The sequence below is a fragment of the Tasmannia lanceolata genome, unplaced genomic scaffold (genome assembly GCF_043159265.1).
Source record: "Tasmannia lanceolata isolate RefF3 unplaced genomic scaffold, GAP_Taslan_0.1 ptg000013l, whole genome shotgun sequence".
Taxonomy (NCBI): Eukaryota; Viridiplantae; Streptophyta; class Magnoliopsida; order Canellales; family Winteraceae; genus Tasmannia; species Tasmannia lanceolata.
This window is the reverse complement of record NW_027518690.1, coordinates 9315992-9340000: the sequence shown is the minus strand read 5'-3', so window position 1 is coordinate 9340000 and position 24009 is coordinate 9315992. Positions and strand designations below refer to the sequence as shown.

The 24009-nt window shown below is 40.3% G+C and overlaps 1 protein-coding gene and 1 long non-coding RNA gene across 2 annotated transcripts in view; one reads left to right on the top strand and one right to left on the bottom strand.

Moving 5' to 3' along the window:
* Positions 1-1282, bottom strand: part of LOC143890541 (alpha-terpineol synthase, chloroplastic-like) — a 7582-nt gene extending 6300 nt beyond the window's left edge. Inside the window, exons 1-3 of the mRNA XM_077395275.1 lie at positions 1001-1282; positions 290-551; positions 1-211 (exon numbers count right to left, since the gene is read on the bottom strand). The exon at positions 1-211 is cut by the window's left edge and continues 165 nt beyond it. Coding sequence (XP_077251390.1) covers positions 1-211; positions 290-551; positions 1001-1282 — 755 coding nt within the window. The remainder of the gene's footprint in view (positions 212-289; positions 552-1000) is intronic.
* Positions 1-24009, top strand: part of LOC143890783 (uncharacterized) — a 71264-nt gene that overhangs the window by 34003 nt on the left and 13252 nt on the right. The gene's annotated exons all lie outside the window — the stretch shown is intronic.

The window sequence follows — 24009 nt, the reverse complement described above, 5'->3', positions numbered from 1 at the left end:
GCATGCTCGACATGTCTTTTCAAGTCTTGATCTATGTTCTTCTCTTTGAAATCCTTGAGATACCTAAACATTAATGGTTTGGCGTCGTCCAAGACTATCTCCCCTTCGAAACCTAGGTATGAAGCTTCGTACAAGCTCAACATACCCTCTATATCCTCACAAAGTGATGCCATTAAGTTGCCTTTCCCGTCCATGAAGCCATTGAAAACGTCTGTTTCTCACAAAAAATACAAACTGCAGGGATTACAACGAGTTTAAAAAAATTGTTATGGCATGAGAGTAAATTTACCTGGTGAGACTTCAAACCCATGTTGTCTAAGGAGCCTAAATCGGAGAGCTGTTGCGTAGAGATCGCCCTCCATCCTCATGTTGTTTTCATCGGTGGATATGTTACCTAAAGCTTCCTTAAACTCATTCTTGAAGTGATATCCCACACCAAGGCGTTGAAGGGTATCAATCAGCTTCAATTGAGCTAAGGGTTGGTCCACTCTTTTGAGCAAACGCCTCACATCTTCCTTTATCTTCTCGATTTGTCTCTCGTAGATATGAACCTATGAAGATTAGAGAGAAAATTGGATTTACTCGCTAAGCAAGAATGGTTTTGAGCAATTAAAGTACAAACATAAAAAGATAGTAAGGTAAGTATGAAAATAGATAAATGAAGATTATTCTTATCAAGACAAGTATCATAATCTATCCTAGGTAATTAATCTAACATTAGATGATCGAATGGCTAGATCTTACCAGATCTAATATATTCTAACATGCCCCACAAAACATGTGATTGAAAATTGACATATGTTTGATTACAATAAATTTAGATCTGGTACTATAATATGGCATAATGAACGGAAAAATCAATGTAAATCCTTCGCATCAACGATAGAAAATACTATGAATTGCAATAATTACTGTGTAATCACTCTTTAGTGACTGAATGAAGTTATACTACAAATCCATTGCATCATTGTTAGAAAACACCATGGAGTGCAATAATAACCGTGTAATCACTCTTTAGTGACTGAATGAAGTCATAATCCCCAAAGCTTTGTGGGTAATTTGCTGATCGACGATTAATCGTCTCCTCAAACGTTTGGGTGGTTAGAGTGCATGTGATGTGCTTAGCCATATTTACAGTTCTTCGAGGTATAGTTGAATGTAGAAGAGAAGGTGGCAACCGTGAGAAGGAGCATGGGATGGAGAGTGAAAGTATAGGAAGAGCCATCTTATTCAAAGCTATGATTGTGAGAATAATGGAGAGATTATTTATACCCTCCTCCATCTCATGTAACACGAGATATTTCTCCAAAGATGAAATTTTGCTTTATGGGAAGTCCTGGTTTGCTTACAATCAAGAAGCATGGCGTGTGGTAGTAAAACGGAGAAAAAGACTTATCACATCTATCAATAGTTAGTCATGTTTCATGCCTTTTTTTTTTTTGAAACTTGGGAATGATTAAACTCGCGCAATCTCTAAAAAAGATATCCTGTCGGCAAACATGGTAATATTATACCCTGGATTACGACTACATTGGTTAAAGGAAACGATATATTTATCCCCCTTTTTTACACTTGCTATGGCCCCCTTCAGTGTAAAAGAGTAGTCATTAGTACACTAGAGAGGCCTGACCCTAGTAAAAAAAGTTAATCCTTTTTTTGTGGTAAAGTAAATTGGGATTGAACCTGCGACCTCAAGGTTGAGGAACAAATCATCAACCATTAAAGCTACAAGCACAACCCCAACCCCAAATTTGGCCTAAGGAAAACAATCATCGTACGGATATTGCTGGCCATCACAAATTTGGCCTATTGCCGTTGCTCCCACTCTAATCACATGATAAGCATTTAAGATAGATATATCTGCAAACACGTGTTTTTTTCCCCCTTTCCTCTAACACTAATCAAAGCCACAATGCCCTTGACTTTGCCGTTATTTACGAAACCATACCCACTCTTCTTTTAAGCACAAAAAAAGCATTCGAATTCACATTTCCACTAGTTGCAGACAGCGGCTAAAAAAAAATGATTCACTCTTTTTTACACAGAAGCAATCAAATTTGTTAATGTCACTTGTGAAGTAAAAAACAAAAAAAGGAAAAAGGAAAGAATGAAAGAATAAAATAATACGCGCCAAAAATTACTTACAAAGTTGGTTGTCATTGTGTTGCAGGATATGTCTTATATACTTGTTAAGTGAGTTTGAAACCCCGGGCCTGATTCACCCTTTGAAAAGAACTCGAACCACAACAATCAAAAGAAACAGAAGAAGAGACCCTTAGACTTGCATTTATAGAAACCAACAATGACAACCACAAAGAGAAAGAGAATCTACATCATAGTATAAACTTCATACCAAGGTTTAAAATTTCGGTTTCGGTACCGGTTTCGGACCTTGAAATTTTGAAATTTCGGTCGAAATCTGGTACAAAACCCGAAACTAATATTTTATTCAATATTAAATTTCGGCCAAAATATTAAAAAAAAGATTTTTTGGGTCAAATTTCGGAAAAACGGAAATTTCGGTCGAAATAAATGACCGTTTCGGTGTCGATCTCCACCAAAATCCGAAATTTTGGATTTCGGTCGAAATTTAAAACCATGCTTCATACATGTTTGAACAATATTAAATTCCTCTTCCATTTATTTGCTAAAACTGAAATCCCAAATGCAAAAAAGAAACCGAAGAAGAAAAGAGTTATGACATTTAAAGTAGCTAGAATTTGAAAGTAAAATAAAAAGTTTGTACAGACCTGATCTCTAATCCCGTCTCCATGAAAAGGACTATGATCCAGTGGAGGCATGGCATATGTGCTTAGTGATCGAGATAGTTGATCTGATGGGCTATCACAAAGGTGAATCAATGGTTCCAGACTAATGACAGAGGGATATCTTATTTGCAAGATTAAGGCAAGCAAGAATCAATAGCTTAAAGATCATGCTTGATCAAAGGTTTAGAATGAATAGATGAGAAAACAATCAAGGGCCAAAATAATGTGGTCTCATTATCAATTCATACAGAAAAAAGAAAGAAGACCAGAAATTACCTGGCATGAGGAAGGATACATACTTGTTGCGTTTTTGTTGGAGAGAGAGAGAGAGAGAGAGAGAGAGAGAGAGAGAGAGAGAGAGATTTCAGGATGGTTTGGATAGCCTTTCCTTCCCACTCATTTCAGGAGGAAGTCCTATTTTTGGGGTATTTATTAATATAAGACCTGCGGATTTTTAGGAAGTGGCTTTTCGAATTCCAGCTATACGAAAGACTTTTAGAATTCCGCCATACATAGAGAGGGGTGCCACGTGGGAGTGCGTAACATCTCTCTCTCTCTCTCTCTCTCTCTCTCTCTCTCTCTCTCTCTCGACCATCGAAGTATAACATCTACTCTCTCTCTCAACCAAAGCCCTAGATATGGATCTCTGAACCCTAGAAATAGAGGACAAACGTCCCATCTTCTATTTTTTCCTGAGACGCCCCTCACTCTCTCTAAAATTCTTCTCTAAATTCACCAAATCCCTCAGCTCGCTAAACCAAAACCCTGATGTACGTGTGATTGATATATATATATATATATATATATATATATATATATATATATATATATATATATAAAGAGAGAGAGAGAGAGAGAGAGAGAGAGAGAGAGAGAGAGAGAGAGAGACATTGTATTGGTATGATGATATAGAAATTGATGGATATTTGTATTTTTTTCAGGCTGAATATGGGCAGATCTTTGATTGTGTTGATATCAACAAACAACTTGCTTTTGATCATCCGTTATTAAGGAATCATAAGATCAAGGTCGTTTCTTATATTTTTTTGTAGTTTTTGTTTTTACAGTTTCAAGTGATATGTTATATGTGAGACTAGGTGTTCATTTCCAAATAGAACATATTCTTTCATTACAATGTAAATATAGGGATGAAAATTTTACATTGTGATGCAGATGAGTCCAAGTTCTCTTCCAAAAGAGATTGAGGTCAAAGAACATTCTTCAATAGCCATATCTTTAGGGATAGAGCTCAAGGACGGAGGGTGCCCTCTAGGAACAGTTCCTATCAGAAGGATTGAAAAGGAAGACCTAACTAGGGCTAAATCTGCCACAAATTTTGGGAAATGATATTCTTCAAATGTTGAGACTCTTTCAAATGATCAACCCAATAATCGTGTACGTCACATTTCGTCTCAGATAATTTTATTATAAACTTTTTTTATGAATAGGATAATTTGTTTTTATGAGAGTTCAATCATTATTCAAATAATTGGAAACATGATTTGGAACTGAGGTAAGTATGTGTGGCCTACTCGCTCAATACTCAATATAAACTCGAGTGCATGTTTCTATCAAAGCTTGGATATTTTAAAATTTGTATACATTTTCTATAAAATCTTATTAAAAATTTGTATGTATTACCCAGGAAAATAAGTGACCTCAATTTTTTTTTAAAGTTCAGTCAATATGGATGATTTATAAGTCAACTTTCCGATTCTTCTTACTACATAATAAGTTTCTATTATTTTTGTTGTGAGGAACATGAACCTATTTCTAGAAAATTTAGCTGCTAGAAAGACACGGATGCAAGCCTCCCCTAGGCTTCTTGGACTAAGGATTGAGAGAGTGATAGACACACACTCAATCGCTCAATAATTCGGATATAGGGAAACAGATTTGCTCAACTTCAGTAAAATGAGCTTATCTCCTTCAATATGGGTTGGAATGACCATTTTCCAAAGCCAAAATTTCAAGGACTCAAAGATCAATAACTTTGGTGAAGAAAATTTTCTCAGAAAAGAACTACAAATTACTCGAAAGTATGCTGGAAGTGGGATGTCCAGCAAAGATTACATTCAGGGTAAAGATAACTACTTCAATGGATACTCTTCTAGGTTGCCAAGGAAGATAGGTAACATCAATTCTTCTAGATTGATGGTTACAACTCTTCAAGGATACAAATAATAGGGGAAAGCTCATAATCTTCAAGGAAGGAGTGAAACTCTTCTAGGTTTCAAGGATAAACTCTACAAGGTTCAACGGAAAATGCTCCTGGCAAATTTTCATCAATATTCAGCTAAAAACATCATTACAGATGTTTGCTGGACTTTTATAGAGAAAATACAATAGAAAAGACGTTCAAGATAGCCCACTAACTATTTTAGGGACTTACGTTCATCATTAATAGCTTAGGAATTCAAAACACATTAATTAGTCAAAGGCCTACAGAAACATTCTACTAAAATGGTCATATGGCCAAATGAAGACCATAAATATTCGTCGGAAACATAACTCAAAGATCTACAACTTCTTAGTTTAACATTTTCCATGACTCATCCATCTAAGGTCTAAATCCGTGCTTCAAAACCGACCAGAATCATTATGACGAGAATGCAACTGGATCAGGCCTGAATTAGCATGTTCATGATCTTGGGCTAGAGATGGCCTTTATGCTTGGTGGATTCAACTTGGGCTTGGTCCTTATGTTGGGCTTGAATGCGGGCTGATCTTCTCACTTGCTTGGGATGGTTCATGTGAGCTTCAAATTTGTCAGCCGCATGGGTGTGGGCTGCATCAGACCCTTATTTCATGTAGTTCTATAACACTCCTCCCTTTTGCACAAATAAAATTCAATGAAATTCAATAAGAAGTTTTCAATGACAATAATATCCTTTTTCTTTATTAAATGAAAAATATAATCATATTTTAATAAATGTGGAAACATTAAGATGATTGTTTTGTTTAATCTTAAAACAAACATGTGTAGTATATAGATTATTTTGTTATATAATGCCTCTGTGTATAAATAAAAGGTTAGTGACTCACAAATTTTATTTATTACTCACAGTTTACAACCCAAACGTCATACAAGGGAGAATTTTAAGGAACAAGAGCAGACCTCAATGTATGGGAGCCAACAGTTATTGGCAACCAAACTAGTTATTCTTATATGGCTGTTACAGATGTGTTGCATGTTGGACAAGCCAACTCCGATGTGGGACTATTTTTGCTTTCACGTGGAACCCCCAACAATCTCCCCCTCCACGTGGAAGCAACGTGGATAATCTCTCCCATCCACGTGGGTGCAACGTGAGAACTACGAGATCTACCCCAAGGGATTATTCCGTCCTCGCAGGCATTATCGGGGTTACTGAGATCTTCCCCGAGGGACATTCCCGCCCTCTGAAGCAAACCGGGGTTACCACGCCCTAGCTTTGATACCACTTGTAGGGACTCTTGACAGGGTAGAACTCGCCCCTAAAAGCTAGCTGTTAGAGGGAGGGTGCCCATCCCTTATAAGCAAATCCACATCCATTGACTTTTCCGATGTGGGACTATTTTTGCTTTCACGTGGAACCCCCAACAACTAGAAGTGCAAGTAGGTATTACTTCTTCAAACATATTTATCTTCTAGGCTTCCCAAAAGATCTCTCTCTCTCTCTCTCTCTCTCTCTCTCTCTCTCTCTCTCTCTCTCTCTCTCTCTCCCATATATGGGATTTGCTAACTTCCATCGCAGAAGGCATTTCATGGATGGGCTGTTGCATGTGAGAGCAGCAACTTAGGCTCACTTTTCAGCAGATTTTTCCTTCATTCACGAGGTGGCTATTTTCAATGCAACAGCCCATCCTCGAAATGCCTTCTGCAATGGACGCTAGCATATCCGTGTGCGCGTGTGGGAACAGCTTAAAGGGATTTTCCACTATTTTAGAGTGAAGGGAGTTGTATCTGGTGAATCATTCCTTCTAACTTTAGATATTGATTCTTTTATTTTAATTACTTTTTTGTTTAATGTTCTATTTAATCGTAGGATCCCGTGACCAAAGATTGGTGGTTATTATTTGGAAACGATAATAAGAAGTGGGTTACTGGCCAAATGCTCTCTTCGCTTCTACGTTCACTGATCATGCTACTTTTGTTCAATGGGGTGGGTCACCAACGCTGGGATTGAACCATGGCCTCAGATGGGGAGTGGCCATTTTGCAGATGAAGGATTTAAGCAAGCAAGTTATGTGGGACAAATGAAGTATATACTGGAAAATGGTGATACTCAAGATGTCGACCATTATCGGCTTTCCAATGCTGTTGATGCCCCCAAATGCTATACTCTTAAACCCGTTGATAGTGAGAGTTATCCTACCGTTCATTCTTTCTTTTTTGGGGGACCAGGGGGAAATTGCTAGAATCAGTTGGATCGCTTCTTTGGAGGACTACCTATGTCCATGTCGGTATTTATACTTATGTACTCCCAAACTTGTACATTTTCCCTCTCATATTTCCTTTAGAAAAAATGAGTACATGCAACATCATATAATTGCCCCTTTATGCTGTAAGAAGGAATTGACTCTACGGGCCCACCCACTTGACATGTCAGTATAACTATTACTCTTGGTTACTTTTATCTCACAAGACACTGTGGTATCGCGCAACCTGAGCATCCCTCTATATGCGCCATCTCCCATGTTGTTTGACTCATCAAACATGTTCATTCTATCGGACCCAACAAAGGTAAGGTGTCCCTATGAAATAATCTCCATAGGATCGTGGTATCTGTTGATTTGTGGATCGAGTTTTAGAATGGACGGCTAGAAAGTGGGCTTCTACCGATCGAGTGGTTAGGATGATTGTATGGAGATGGTTTGTTAGGAACACCCTATCTATGCGAGGTTCTATGGAATGAATGGGTTGGACGAGTCAAACAACTTGGAGATGGAGATGGTGTGTTTATAGTGGCTTGCTCAGGCTAAGCCATAGCTCATAAACCTCGCCCCTATATATATATATATATATATATATGAAGAAAATGATTGTGAGCTTGAAGCTCATATAGCTTATATGAGCTTGAGGGCCCAAACACATGTGGGCCCACATTGTTAGGATGATCCAAAGCATTCATTTGAAAGGCCCTTACATAGATAGGATGCGTACAAAAAATCAGCTTCATAGGATCATCCTAACCCATCCAAATGTGGAGGGTAAAATGGACAGACACCGTTTGCCACAAATTTGCCCATTTTTGCCCTCCACTTTTGAAAGGGTTAGGATGATCCAATGTATCTGATTTTTGGTACACATCCTATCTATGATGGGGCCTTGCAAATGAATGGTTTGGATCACCACAAAAAATGTGGTGTTTGGACCCTCAAGCTCATATAAGCTATATGAGCTTCAAGCTCACAATCATTTTCCTCTATATATATATATATATATATATATATATATATATATATATATATATATATATATAGAGGAAAATGATTGTGCTCTCGACCGCACCAAGCTTAGGTGCGGTCGAAGGCCCAAAACTCATGTGGGCCCACATTGTTAGGATGGTCCAAAGCATTCATTTGTATGGCCCCATCATAGATAGGGTGTGTACAAAAAATCAGCTCCATAGGATCATCCTAACCCATCCAAAAATGGAGGGCAAAATGGACAGACACCGTTTGCCACAAATCTGCCCATTTTTGCCCTCAACTTTTGGAGGGGTTAGGATAATCCAATGGAGCTGATTTTTGGTACACACCCTATATATGATGAGGCCTTGCAAATGAATGGTTTTGATCACCACCAAACTTGTGGGACCCATGTGTTTAAGCCCTCGACCGCATCAAAGCTTAGGTGCGGTCAACCGCACACTCCTTTTCCTCATATATATATATATATATATATATGGAATTTGCTAGCGTCCATCACAGAAGGCATTTCGTGGATGGGCTGTTGCATGTGAGAGCAGCAACTTAGGCTCACTTTTCAGCAGATTTTTCCTTCATTCATGAGGTGGCTATTTTCAATGCAACAGCCCATCCTCGAAATGCCTTATGTGATGGATGCTAGCAAATCCGTGTGTGTGCGCGCGCGCGTGGGAACAGCTTAAAGGGATTTTCCACTATTTTAGAGTAAAGGTTATATCTTGTGAATCATTCCTTCTAACTTTAGATATTGATTCTTTTATTTTAATTACTTTTTTGTTTAATGTTCTATTTAATCGTAGGATCCCGTGACCAAAGATTGGTGGTTATTATTTGGAAACGATAATAAGAAGGTAGGTTACTGGCCAAATGCTCTCTTCTCTTCCACGTTCACTGATCATGCTACTATTGTTCAATGGGGTGGGGGAGTTTCCAACGCTGGCATTGAACCATGGCCTCAGATGGGGAGTGGCCATTTTGCAGATGAAGGATTTAAGCATGCAAGTTATGTGGGACAAATGAAGTATATACAGGAAAATGGTGATACTCAAGATGTCGACCATTTTCGGCTTTCCGTTCAAGAATCTGCCCCCAAATGCTATACTGTTAAACCCATTGACAGTGAGAGTTATCCTACCGTTCATTCTTTCTTTTTTGGGGGACCCGGGGGAAATTGCTAGAATCAGTTAGATCGCTTCTTTGGAGGACTACCTATGTCCATGTCGGTATTTATACTTATGTACTCCCAACATTTTAAGCAAATAATAACATGAGTTTAGTTACTATACTCGTCCTTGCTTATAGTCATATTGGCGTCTAATTATCCGTGTAGTTAATATTTAATATCAAAAGTTTAAAAGGTAAGAATAAATAACTGAATACTTAGATCAAATGATCATAACCCCTTAGATTTACCAACCCTTGTTTAGGGTTCTACCAAGAAAAATCTCTTCTATGAATTTTTGTAGTCCTTTATCTTAGGTGCGTGGGATGTGCAATTGGGATAGGCCCAAGGGCATGTTGTTACCTGGGGTATGGAGAGCTCCAAAAGAAAATGGAGAAGATAGCAGCTGTAATGGCCTGGATTTCAAAGGCCCAAAGCCCGGCCCGTTAACCGAAATACAACAATGAAGCGGAAATGAAATCCAACATTAAAGTAAAGTCCACCATAAGATAATATAATCATAATCTCAACATGTCCACAGGCAAATATAAAATAAGATAATCCCAAGTCTTACCTAACAAAGAACTAGCTAGAAATTGAAAACAAATGGATAAAAGGAAACCAATCCTAAAATCACTAATCCCAAGTCTTACCTAAATTCTCACATGTGCTACGCGTACGTAATCTGGTCCGTTGATATGATACATGTCCGGCCCATTTACCATTCGTGGCATCATATTTGCTATTTTTACTTCTTTCTCATCGGGTAGCATCATCTAGTCAATCTTATCCCAATTGAGCATGACTGCAAGAGAACAATGAAGAAGAGAGTCCACAACTAGAGGAATCAAATAAACCATGGCAGGAAGTTCCCAAGAAAACTAGGCCAAGACGCTCTCAAACAGCCCAACATACTCCTATCAAATTAGCTGATTATGTGACTCATGAATATTAAGCATTTCTATCTCTAGGCTTAGTGCTCGCCTATCTTGAATTTTCGATCTCCCTCTCTCTAATGTTACGAGTTAGGGGTGGTTTATTGTACCCATAATTGTATCATCTTTCTCTTTATCAAATAAACAAGTAAGGGCCCCACCAAACCCCAGCTTACCCATCAAAACAATAATAATAATTATAATAATAATAAAGGAAATTGCAGAGAAGTAAGAGTAACTGTTCTCAGTAACCAGATCGACCACGCCTTGTTTAGGGTTCTACAAAGAAAAAACAAAATAATCTATTAATTTTTGTCGTCCTTTATCTTACGCACGGGATGTATGATTGGAATAGGCCCAAGGACATGTGGTTGCCTGACATAAGGGGGAGTGCAAAAAAATAAAGAATATAGCAGCCTTCAACCAATAGCAACAGAATGAATAAATAAGAAAAATTAAGGCAAACTCAAAATATACTCTAAAAATATAATCTGGGCATTGTAATTGTAAGTGGGCAATGGAGAGGAGACCAATAACTGGAAATTACTAGAAGCAATAAAATTTACCCAAAATTGTAAATAATTTTTCTTCACTTAAATTTCCATTGATCATATTTCACTTAAATACCACTTTCTTGTTAAACCTACACTCAAAACTAGACCTGGCAAAACTGACCCGTGCCCGCGGGTCCACCCGGCCCACCCGCAAATTTGCGGGCGCGGGTTGGAATTTTCATGACCTGTGAAAGTCGACCCGCGGGCATGGCTTTAAATTTCAACCGAAATCCGAAATTTCGGATACCGGTGGGGACCGAAACCGAAAATTTCCGAAATTCAATTTTTCGCCATTTCGGACTGAAATTTCGGATTTCGGTCCTAAATTTCTGTAATTTCGGTCCGAAATTTCGGTTTAATGACATTATTTATTAAAAAAAAAAAGAGTTACAAAATTTCGGTCCAGAATTTGGAACCAAATTACCAAATTTCGGTTTTTGGAGGGGACCGAAACGGTTACCGAAACCGAAATTTTAAACCATGCCCGTGGGTCACCCAACCCGCCAAAACATGGGTCGGGTCGGGTTAACCCGCTGGTTAACTGGAGGTTTTGTTTAATTTTTTATTTATTTAAAAAGATGAAAAACCAAAGGTCAAGATCAAATGATCAAAAGCCAAAACAAAGGGTGTTAGGGTTTTCTCTTTTACGCCTTTTTAGACTTAGGGAGTTAGGGTTTCTCATTTCTGTAACAGAAGAGAAGTGAGGAAGAGAAACTGAAGAAGGCACCTTCGATCCAGCCACCATCCGAGCCGCCGGCTATTATATCTACCTCCGACCAACCTCCTTGCCGCCGGCCAACACCATTACCGCGGGCCCCCTCCTCACCACTAGATCCAAACCATTTATTTACTTATTACAGTCATTTTTTATTTGTCTTACAGCCATGATATTTTATTAGCACCAGTCCCTGCCCCCTTGAAGCTTTTCAGAAGAATAAGAACTTCATCTTGAGATTGCCTTTTCTGTAAAAAAAAAAAATTAACTTCACCTTGAGATTGACATTACCTCAATCTATCAAGTTCTTTTTTTTAAATGGTACTTTGCAAGTTCAGTTCTCCAAGTTTATCCTTTCTCAATCTATCAAAATCTTTACTCACCAAAAAAAAGTTCTTTACTCATCAAAGTAAATGATTTTTGGAAAAAATTGCGGGTGACCCGCGAGTCGACCCAACCCACCTGCACTGGGTACGGGTCACCTGGTTGTTGACCCGTAGGAATACGGGTCATCTTGAGTAGCTCACCCCCAGACCAACGGGCAAACGGAAGTGACTAATAGAATCCTGCTTCAGGGGATAAAGAAAAGACTTGATGAAAAAGCTGGTCGCTGGGCAGACGAGCTTTATCATGTTCTATGGACGTATCGCACTACTCCTCGTACGCCAACGGGTGAATCGCCATTCAACATCTCCTTTGGAACAGAGGCTGTGATACCAGTCGATATAGGCACTCCGTCTCCCAGAGTCACCAGCTTCAATGAGCAGCTTAATACTGATGGGCTCCGCGCCAATCTCGACTTACTAGAGGAGATCCGGGAAGAATCTCGAATCCGAGTCGCCGCTTACAAGCAGAGAGTATCCAATTATCATGACTCCAAGATACGTCCCAGAGAATTCCGGACAGGAGATTTAGTCCTAAGGAAGGCAGCCATCTCCCAACCAACGAAAGTCGGGAAACTCTCTCCGACTTGGGAGGGGCCATATCGAGTGAAAGAAGTTATTCGCCCAGGAAGTTACAAGCTAGAGACACTGGAGGAGCATCTATTACCCCACGCATGGAACTCCAAAAATCTCAGGAAATATTATCAGTAGTCAAATCATCCGGCGAGAAAGGTGATTTTGTAAATTAAATGTATGTTAATATGAATAATATAATCTTTTTGCAGACTCAGATTCACTCTTATACCTGGAAACCCAGTTCATCAAAACTTGGGTACTCTCTGGAAACCCAGTTCATAAAAACTTGGGTACTCTTTGGAAACCCAGTTCATACAAACTTGGGTACTCTTTGGAAACCCAGTTCATAAAAACTTGGGTACTCTTTGGAAACCCAGTTCATACAAACTTGGGTACTCTTTGGAAACCCAGTTCATAAAAACTTGGGTACTCTTTGGAAACCCAGTTCATAAAAACTTGGGTACTCTCTGGAAACCCAGTTCATCAAAACTTGGGTACTCTCTGAAAACCCAGTTCATAAAAACTTGGGTACTCTTTGGAAACCCAGTTCATACAAACTTGGGTACTCTTTGGAAACCAAGTTCATAAAAACTTGGGTACTCTTTGGAAACCCAGTTCATAAAAACTTGGGTACTCTCTGGAAACCCAGTTCATAAAAACTTGGGTACTCTTTGGAAACCCAGTTCATAAAAACATGGGTACTTTCATCTGGAAACCAAGTTCGCTATCACTTGAGTATCAATCGCCTAGGATCCCTGTTTATCTAAACTAGGGGGCGAGCCGGACAAGTGTCTCAACTAAAGCTTATCAAAGACAAGGAGAACAGATATGGGCAAGTATAATTCCATTGATCAAAATGTAGGGTCTCGAGGACCATTACAGAGTTGGCCTTAAGGCTGTCAAAAAAAAAAAAAAGTAAATTTTAGGGTCCCCAGGACCATTACAAAAAGAGTGAAGGAGACGCCTAAGAGATGCCGTGGTCCCCGCCCTGCGGAGATCTGCCCTCCGGGACAGAAGCAGTATCGGCGGCAGTATCAGCGGCATTATAAGCAGCGACGTCTGGCTCCTCGTCGACAATCGTCGGCATTGCAGGGAGAGTCAGATTCGTCATCACCAAGGCAGGGTTGGATGCTTTGACTTGCTCAAGACAGTCATAGTACCCAAGCTTATAGGCCTCACTAGACAGACTGAAGAGTTCGGCCTCCTTCTCCTCTGCAGCCTCCTTCACCGCGACATTCTGCCTCTCCTTGGCTCTCTCCCTCTGGGCACCCATGGCTTCGGCAGCCTTGTGAAGTTTATACTTCTCAAGGGCCAAATCCTCCGCAAGCAGCTTCTTCTCTGCCTCCACCCGTCCAATGCTCGTTTGGAGCTCCTTGACCTCACTGGCCAACTTCCCGTTCACCACTTCAGATTTGGTGATGGCTTTGGAGAACTTCTTGCTCTTCTCCTTGAGATCATTATAATACACCCCAATCTGCAGACAGAAACATGTCAGTGACGAAAAACAAATGACGGACAGAAAGTAAGAAAGCTCGTCGCCGCCCCTTACCTGATAAAGTGAAGAGAACACTGCCTCTTCGCCTGTGGCTGGTGGCTCATGAAGAACCTGCTGCTTATCCTTATAAAGGATACATTTGCTCTGGATCTCAGCCGCTACTCGGCTTTCGCCCAGGCCAGTATCGTTATTTTGGACTGCCCAGTTGGGCCAAAAAACGTTATCACCCACCCTCGTTGAAGGAGGACGGGCTCCAGCTCCAGTTCCAGTAGACGCACCACCAGATTTAGAAGAACCACCTCCTTGGGCAAAAAGGCCGACTAATTTCACTGTGGTTTTCGCCTTCGAAGCCGGAGGTGGCGCAGTGTCTTGTGTCGGAGCCGGACTTGCCATCTCAGTCGCCTTTCTCTTTTGGCTCTTTTGAATCGCTTGTTGAGCCCCTCTTGCGCCCTTGGAAGGGCTCCTTGCCTTATCCTTTCAACTGTTGATTGTTTCTTCATTTCTGCAAGTGAACAAGTAGTCAGAAGCGAAAAAGGAAAACAACAGTTTTAAGACGAGTCTAGCTACATACGTGTCGGAGTCGCGGTACTTACACCAAGTCCGACCAGAACTTCTTCTCCAGAAAAATCCGAACAGTGAATGAGTCTTGTTCGCTCCACTTCTTCCCGCATCAGGGCGAACGTCCTCCTATCTTCGCCCTCAAGAAGCGGCTTGCGACTTAGCCCGGTGGTATTCAGAGTATCCCACACTAAAGGAACTGGCCAGGCGTCACTGGATTCCGTATCCTTGACATAGAAGAACCTATTATTCCATGAGTGTATTGACGAAGGGATACCAGTGATGATTTTCAAATCAGGGCGCTGGCTAATATAAATCCAGCCCCCCTCCTTGTGCCTCTTCATATGTGCACAAGCACAGAATAGAGGCATGGACACGCTCCTCTCTAGCCGGCCATGAACAAGGTACAAAAACCCAGTCAGTAACCTCCATGAGTTCGGAGCAACCTGGGCAGGGGCCAGTCCATAATATCGAAGCACCGCGACAAAGAATGGGTGCAAGGAAAATCGGAGTCCTGCTCTCAACGACTCTTCATAGATGCAGAGATCCGGACTTTCGTTGCATGCCCAATCTCCCTCTATTGCCGCTCTCAGCTTAAACGAGGGGGGCGCACAATATTTATCTCTAATGTCCCTGTAGACACCCCATTTTGACCGTGCCCTAATCCCTTCGTGTTTGAGCAAAGCCTCATCAGATAAATGAGATAGAACCCCAAATTTCACCCCAAGCTAGCTTAGGATCCCAACTAAACCCCCGCAAAATTTCAGGAAGAGCCAAGCGCGTTTGCCCAGCAAACGGGCTGAGAAAGTATATGTAGTGCAATCAAGGGGTGGCCCACTAGGTTTTGATTTTTATCCCAAAATCCTTGCTTTTTAATGAAAATCTAGGTCAACCTAATGCTTCAAATGCCCATGAACACATATTTAGAAGCCTCGAGACTTCAGAAAAGCCCCTGCAAAATCTCAGAAAAATCCGATGAAAATTCTCAGAAAAGACAAGTGGAGTTAGTGCAGTTATCAAATGGGCGGAGGTGATTTAGCCAGATGGGGTCGCACATTCGTGCGCCCATCAAGTGATAGTGCCAATATCATCACCACATTTTTTCTATAAATACGAACCTAACTTCATTTTCGAAAAAAAAAAGAAAAAGAAAGAAAATATTCGTTTAAGAGAGAGAGAGAGAGAGAGAGAGAGAGAGAGAGAGAGAGAAAGAAAGAGAGAGAAAATAAATCTGCCATTATCTCCGACCATTCCTCCGGCCAACTCCCGCCGGCAAATCTTCATCTTCTCCGGTTCTTCACGCCATAGCCACCTTTTAACCCTCATTTGAAGGATCTAAGTTGTAGATCTGGTCAATCTTCATTTTTCCGATCAACACTTCCTCTTCTCCGATCGATTTCCACCGGGATTGAGAGCTCCGGCCGGCCAAATTCTCTTGCTATTCTTGTTATTTCCTTTTTCAAATTCATCTCCTACATTAATTTTGAACCAAAGGTCTGTTGATTAACAGAATTCTGATCTTTCTTCATTTGAAACCCTAACCTGCAACTCTTATTTTCCGATCAAGAAATCACATAGTTCCGATCATCTGTCTCCGGCAAACTCCGGCCGATCCTTGATCTTCTCTAAAAAGCTAGGGTTTCTGTTTCCCCAAATTCTGAGAGAGAAAAGAGAAAAATCCTATAACCTTAGATCTACCTTCTTAAACCCTAAATCTAAACCTAATTCTTCATCTTCTCTGTAATACTCGACGGAATCCGGCTCTCTCCTTCTTCGGCAGATCTTCTTCTTCTCCGGCTAATCATCTCAGACGAGTTCATCTCCTCCGATCTGTCCCTCAAAGTCCTTAGATTTGTCTATCAAAGCCTCGATTTCTTTTAAATCCTCAGATCTGTAACGAAATAGATTTCTGTGTTTTCCGATTATTTTCTCCGATAGATCCGGTAAGGTTCCGGTCATTTTCCGATCAAATTTCCATTTTCTCTGGCTTAGCTCCGATCTGCTCATCCAGAAGCTCAGATTTATAAAGGAGGAAGACAAATTTCACTTCGGATCCAAGCTTTTAGCCTCAACGAAGATCAAGGCATTTGTAAATCATATGTCGTTGCTTTTCAGCAGATAAAAAAAAATTCGTTCTACTTTTACATGTATTTTATTCTTTTTATAATTAATTTGCTCTAATTCAATCTGATCTGTTGAGTTCAAATACAAATATCTGTGTATAAGTCTATAAGTCTGTAGTTTTCTCTTATTGAAATTTTTTTAAGTTAATTATACAGATATTATATGTAATTATTTTGAGAGAATCTTATTTAGTTATAATGAGTTGTGGTTTGAGCTGTTCCTTCATAACTTGTTCGTTCTTTTACTTTCCATTGAAATCTATTCTCATGCTATGGTTTTATGTCAATTTTCTTTCCTTGTGTGGGATAATACTGGCTATGAAAACCTGATAAGGAAGTGTTACCCCAACCTGATTATGTGTGCTAAAAAAAAAAATATTTTCTTTGAATTATAAATATGATAGTTGCGATTCTTTTTTTACCATAGTTTCACTTGTAAAATGTGATAGTTTTGATTTTTTTTTAGTTTTCAGAACTTGCGTTAAGAGATTCTAAATGAATGACCAGCTGGGATCACTAAATGAAATGGTTTTGTTTGGATTATTTAATAGTGAAGATCTGCAATGCTTTGATCATTAAATAATGTTAGGCTTAGCATTCCTATAGGGTATGACTTGGTCTTATAAAATCTATCCTTGAAATGGTCAGACAACCTTTCATTAACCAAATGAAATCACTCTACAAAAATGGTGTTTAGCTCTTTACTATTAATTTTGTAGATTTAAATGGTACTCTTCTAATTCCATTTATAGAACTGCTCGTGCTCAACTTACTTCTTTTATTTCAATTTCTTGGCTTCTAGAATTGTTTTGTTTAAGTAAAAAGACAAGGTGAGTTTGTCCCATTGGATAAATAGGATTGAGATAATATTGTTCCTTAAGCAGTTGATACTTGCACTGTCGTCTTTTGATAATGGTATTATTTTTACTCTCACCCCTTTTGTGTTATCACCCCATACCCTTGATATTAACAGCCCTTAAACTCTTGATAATGGTTTCCATGCCTTTGTTATAATTAACAGCCCTCACATTCATCATTTTTAATGTTAGCAACCCTTTCATCTTTGATAATGGAAGCCCTTACTTTGCTTTGGTATATGTAGTCTTCATTTGGTTTTGATGTATATAAACCCTTTTTTTTTTATAGCATCCATTGATTAAAATATTTTTTTTCTAGATCCGATCCCTATTCTGCTTATCTCTTCATCGTTACTTTTGAAAAATTTTGTAGAAATAGATAGTTGAGTAATGAGAAAAATATATTCGAGACTGAAAAGAGCAAAAAGAAAGAATAGAAAGATGCCCCTCATGCTTACTAGAATTGTTGTATAGGTTTATTATAATTAATTAGCTTGATCATTTTTTTTTATTATTTAGTAATTTTCTTGCTCAGCTTATGCTCTACAATTTATCTAAACTGAACTTTTTTAATGTTTTGTCAATGTCATTTTAAAGAAATCAGGGGGGTCAGCTATGACTAATAGTTGATTTAGAAATATTCTTTCTTTCATTTGAGTGGTTTAAGAACCTATGGATTATGTTCTTCTCTTGTTTACTTGATCTCATGTCTGTTGAGTTAATTAGTAGGTTGGATCAATCAGCTCTATACATTTTAGTTGTGTTTTGGAGTCATTTATTCCTCCAGGTCCTAAATAATAATAAAAGTCTGTATGTGCATTGTTTTGTTAAGATGGTAATTTCGACCCCAAAGTGGATTTAAGCACAAACTATTTTATGAGAAATATTACAGTAAAATAAAGTTGCAGGTCATATGGATCATGTTCAGTTGTTCACATTTTAGCTGCTCCAGGAAATGACAATCACTTTAGTTATTTCAGTTGTCATACCTGAAAGGCAACTTGTTTGTAAACTATTCATGTTTTGACTGCCTTTTAAAATACTCTTTTGATTAGTATTTCAATTTGTAATTTAGGACTATTTGCATATTAAGTTTAATTTTGAGGTTTACATTGCTGGTTGAAATAATGAGGTATTTTGTGATTGCTTATAATTGTTGTTGATTGATACCAATGTTTGATTCATTATCCCCCTATATAGTTCAACTAAGAGGATTTAAGAATTTGGTACTCTATCTAATCTCTAAAATTCTAAATATGGATTAGTGAGAGATTTGTTTTTCCTTCCTGATTTTTTTATGGTTGATCTTAATATGACCATGTTTTAGTGAATGCCCAAAAATGGTTGCTATCCCCTTTGACTCGATCACTGTTTGTAATTGTGATTAAATTATGATGATTTTTAATGGCTGTTTAATAGTTTGAATTTAAATAAATTGTTTAATAGGAAGAAGGAGATCAGATGACTACTCTATTCGATATTATCGACATGAGTACTGTCTGATCTCAAGGCGGGATTAGAAATATTATCATGTGTATTTGATATCAGATGATTACTTTGGCATCATCTGATTTCATTGGAGTCCCCGTATTGGGGTTTGTGGTTGGTTTTGAAGTGTTTTGATATTGTTTTTACTTTATTAGGCTATCCAGCGGCTGGTCTGGACTAATTAATGTTATTTATCATTTTATGATTGCTATTAGATTGTATATTCTTCTTTGCTTAGCACTTGATTTATTCTTAGAATAAAATTTGCGATTATCTGGTAGCCTTTTCTTCTATTTTTTAGACTAACACAGTCTTATAGATTTCTGTTAAAATTCTTTGATATTAGAATTCCCTCTCGTTGCAAGGGCGATGAAGGCGCTAGCCTAAGCCCATCCTTAGGGGACTCGCTTAGTCCAAATAGCACTCCTCTCATTTATTTAAAGACTTGTCCAAGTCTTTATGGTGTGTATCCCCTAGAAATTAGAAATCCATTCATTGCAAGGGCAATGAAAGAGTTCTCTAGAGCCCTCTCAGGGAGACAGGCTATGTCTCAGACAGAGAAAGTTGTATCCTTTAGAGACAAGCTTTGTCTCGTTAGTGAGTCCATCCTTAGGAGACATGCCGTGTCTCGTCAGCACCTCTCTTGGAGCTTATCTTTTTGTTTAGGAGTCTCACCCAATCTCATTTTTCTTTCTAAACCTCATCTTTGTGCGTCTTTTGGTTTTGGGAGAACATCTTGCTCGGCTTGGCAGCATACCCCTTACTCTTATGGGTATTGGGTTGCACATTTGTTGCACCCTAGGGCTAGGTAGCTGTCCGGCCCGGCTATGTGTTTTACCTTTGCCAAATATGCATAAGGTCTCTTTTTCCTTGTTAACATTTTTCTCTATCCTACCTATGTGTCTAATAGACTTACCCAGTCTCATTCTTTTACTAAACCTCCTCTTTGTGCATCATTTGGTTTTGGGAGAACATCCTACTCGGCTTGGCAACATACCCCTTATCCTTATGGGTATTGGGTTGCACATTTGTTGCACCCTAGGGCTAGGTAGCTGTCCGGCCCGGCTGGTTGTTTTTACTTTTGCCAAATATGCACAAGGTCTTTCCTTATTACTTGTTGAGCTTTATCTTAGTTTGATTAGTCCATTAGCACAGGAATCCGTCCTTAGTCTAGAGAGTCAATCCTCTTGTTCAGGAATCAAATTCTATCATCATAGGGGTTAGGATTCTATTCTACCTCTCATCGTATCATGTTTTTATCCACTCTTGCAAGGTATAGGATGCTGTCCAACCCTTGCAGAGCTGTGTTTCTGTTCTTTTTCCCCGCAAAGCATAGGATGCTGTCCAACCTTGGCGGGATGTCAGGAGTCTGTCCTCCCCTTATGATGATAGGATTTGTCCCCCTTGAGTCAAAAATACTTAAAAACAACAAAAACATCTAAAAAACCAAAAATCTCAAAAATCTTGCGTCATTAGGAGTAGTTAGGAAATCTGTTCCGAACTACGTTGGCTTGATCCCTTTCAACAGGGTACGTAGTGCAGCTTGGGATCCACATCCCAAGTCCAGCCAAACCTTTAAAAATAAGCATTTTAAATCTTCAAAATTACAAAAATCTTTCAAAATATTGTTTTTTCGAAAGGATCTTCCTCTAGAGTTAGGTGGTTGTCCTAGTTAGAGAGTTTTGAGTCTGGAGTTGCTCCCTCGTTCGTTGTTTGTTTGTTGTGTGTTTTATTTGTTTGTGTTAGAGTTAGGAGTGAGTCCTAGCTAGGAGTTTTACGCCTCCGTCCGGTCAGTTGGCGATCCACATCGCCAATTGATGACTAGGTCTAAGATGCGATAGATCCTACTGTTTTTCTTAGGATATACAGCCTAGCTACACATAGATTATAGGAACCACCTGCATTAGCTTAGAGCTAACCTGCATTTAGTTAGGGCATATAGGGTGTCCTAAAATCTATAATCCATTAGAATTTAAATAATCACACAAGAAGCTTTAAGAACTAGTCTGGTCTTTTAGATCGAGTCTAGGATAGAGGTCTAGATGTCTTAGGCATCATAGCTTAGAATAGGTGCGAAGAACTACGTTGCCTTGATTCTCGTGGAGGCGGGGATACGTAGGCTTCTTTGGATGAACATCAGATCATCTAAAGACTCGGGCCTAGGTATAGATTAGAGTTTTAGGGTTGTATGGTATCGAGTCATTTTCTATGTTTTGCAGTGTTTTCTTACTTTATTGTGCAGACCTTATACTTTTTTTTGGTGTGTCATGCATGTGTTTGTTCATCAGAACTTAGACACCCATTAGGCATGTCACTTATAACCTAGCTATGCTTAGGTGACACATGTTTCTTTTATTTTATCTTGTGTGCCTTTGATTTCATCTCCGATACATGCATGATTAGATAGACGTCTTCTCGGAGATATTCATTCCTATTTCATATGATTTTCGCCCAAAGCTCTTCAAAATTATTAAGTAAATGGCATAAGAGACCAGGTGTTTGCACTTGGGCGGATGAGATGCTCTTTAGACCTTCCGAATTCGTAACCAGGCACGAACCTTATTTTATATCTTTGGTTATCCGTTGCAACAGAGCATAGTATGGGATCCAAGGCCCATTTGCCTTTTTCCTTGGATGGCGACTCTTCTTTGTTTAAGGTACGCCTCGAATCTGGGCTAGTCCCCGAATCGAGAGGTATCTCACCTTTTATATCGCCACTCATGCTGTGAGAGGCACTTCTTTCGAGAGTTCCTTGGCAGAGCTCTCTATTCACGTGGATGATCCATTGAGACAGTTAGCGCGAGGGGCACGTCTCCGCCGCCTTTCTCCCGGATCGGGGTCCACAGTCCCTCAGCATGGACTCGGTGAGGTGATTTTCCTCAACTAGAGCTGCATGTTGTATTTAGGGTTGGCATCCATCCGTGCTCTAGCGATGACCTCCACGGCCCGGCCAGGAAGGAACGTTGTCGATGCCTCAGCAACGTCGCTACCCCCACTCCCCCTACTCGCTGGAGACTATCAGTCGGGAGTGGGGTGACGTTCAAATCTAATATCACCTCGTCCTTGTCCCCCCCGTCGTCGCTGTCTATAATATCTACTCTAGCGACTAGACTAGCCATTACAGGCTTCTGAACTGGCCTAAATTCTGAGCTACTACTGGTGGAGGACTTAGAACCGGACTCCGAACTTGAACTACTATCAGACATGTAGTTAAAAGAGAGGCTGAGAAGAATACCGGTGAGTAGAGAGCTCCTAAGTCCACGCACGACTCCAACCACGAACTGCGAAGCCGAACTCGCAGAGCAAGAAAAAAAAGAAGAAGGAGAAGAAGAGAAGATAAAAAGTGAAAAGTGAAGAATGAAGAGGTAAAAACCTCCTTTTATAACTTTTTTAAGGCGGTGGGGCATTAAATGCGAGGCACGCATCTCGATGGCACTCAAATGGTGCCACGTGTCCCTTATTAATGACGGACACATTCTCCCAGACAAAGATGATCAAGTACGCGCGTATACATGCGTACCTCCAAAAGATCTCCGGACTGGATCTCCGGACTCATCCCAAGCTGGACTGGATATGACGCGTTCTACAAAACGACAAAAACCAGTCCGGCCCAAGCCGGACTGGATATGACGCGTTCTACAAAACGACAAAAACCAGTCCGGCTGGGCCGGACTGGATATGACGCGTTCTACAAAACGATAAAAACCAGTCCGGCCCAAGCCGGACTGGATATGACGCGTTCTACAAAACGACAAAAACCAGTCCGGCCCAAGCCGGACTGGATATGGCGCGTTCTACAAAACGACAAAAACCAGTCCGGCCCAAGCCGGACTGGATATGACGTGTTCTACAAAACGACAAAAACCAGTCCGGCCCAAGCCGGACTGGATATGACGCATTCTACAAAACAACAAAAACCAGTCCGGCTTGAGCCGGACTGGATATGGCGCGTTCTACAAAACGACAAAAACCAGTCCGGCCCAAGCCGGACTGGATATGACGCGTTTTACAAAACGACAAAAACCAGTCTGGCCTAAGCCGGACTGGCTCAGGTTCAAACTAGATTTCCGGACTCATTTCCAGCCGGACTGACTCAACTCCGGACTGGATTTCCGGACTCATTTCCAGCCGGATTGACTCAACTCCGGATTGGATTTCCGGACTCATTTCCAGCCGGACTGGCTCAATACCGGACTGGATCTCTGGACTCATTTCCAGCCGGACTGAATCTCCGGACTCATTTCCAGCCGGACTGACTAATTCCGGACTGGATCCTCGGACTCATCTCCAGCCGGACTGGCTCAACTCCGGACTGGATTTCCGGACTCATTTCCAGCCAGTGTCTGCCCATCCAAAAACGTGATCAACCACACTTCCCCAAGTCACTCAACGACTTGGAGAACTGGGGGGCAACTGATGGGGGGTAAAATCTCCAGCATCTCATAGGCCGCCACCTGTCCTGGAGTAGGTGAACTCTAGCCTCTCACAGGCCGCCACCTGTCCTGGAGTAGGTGAACTCCAGCCTCTCACAGGCCGCCACCTATCCTGGACACCTCACCCGGTTTTCCCCTATAAAAAGGGGTTCAAAGCTCAAACCAATAGGTAATACGAAAAAAACCCTCTCCACTCAAAACTTCTAAACTAGCTCTGCACTCTTGCTCATACTGACTTGAGTGTCGAAGGGCCTGTCCGGAGTAAAACCCGGGTTGGTCTTCTGACCTCGCTTGCCTTTGTGCAGGACTCAGCTCCCTCAGCAGATCTCAGCCACTTCATTCCACTTCACTCCGGTCCCTCAGGACTCAGCTCCTCTGGTCATCCAGCTCAGCTCTTACGTCACTGTCGTACCTGTTACCGATTTTCGGTCTAACAGGATGTTTTGCCAATTTCGGTTTCGGAACGTTTTGGTTTTGATCTTGACCGAAATCCGAAATTTCGGTCCAAAATTTCAGATTTCGGATGAAATTTTAGACCTTGATAGCAACC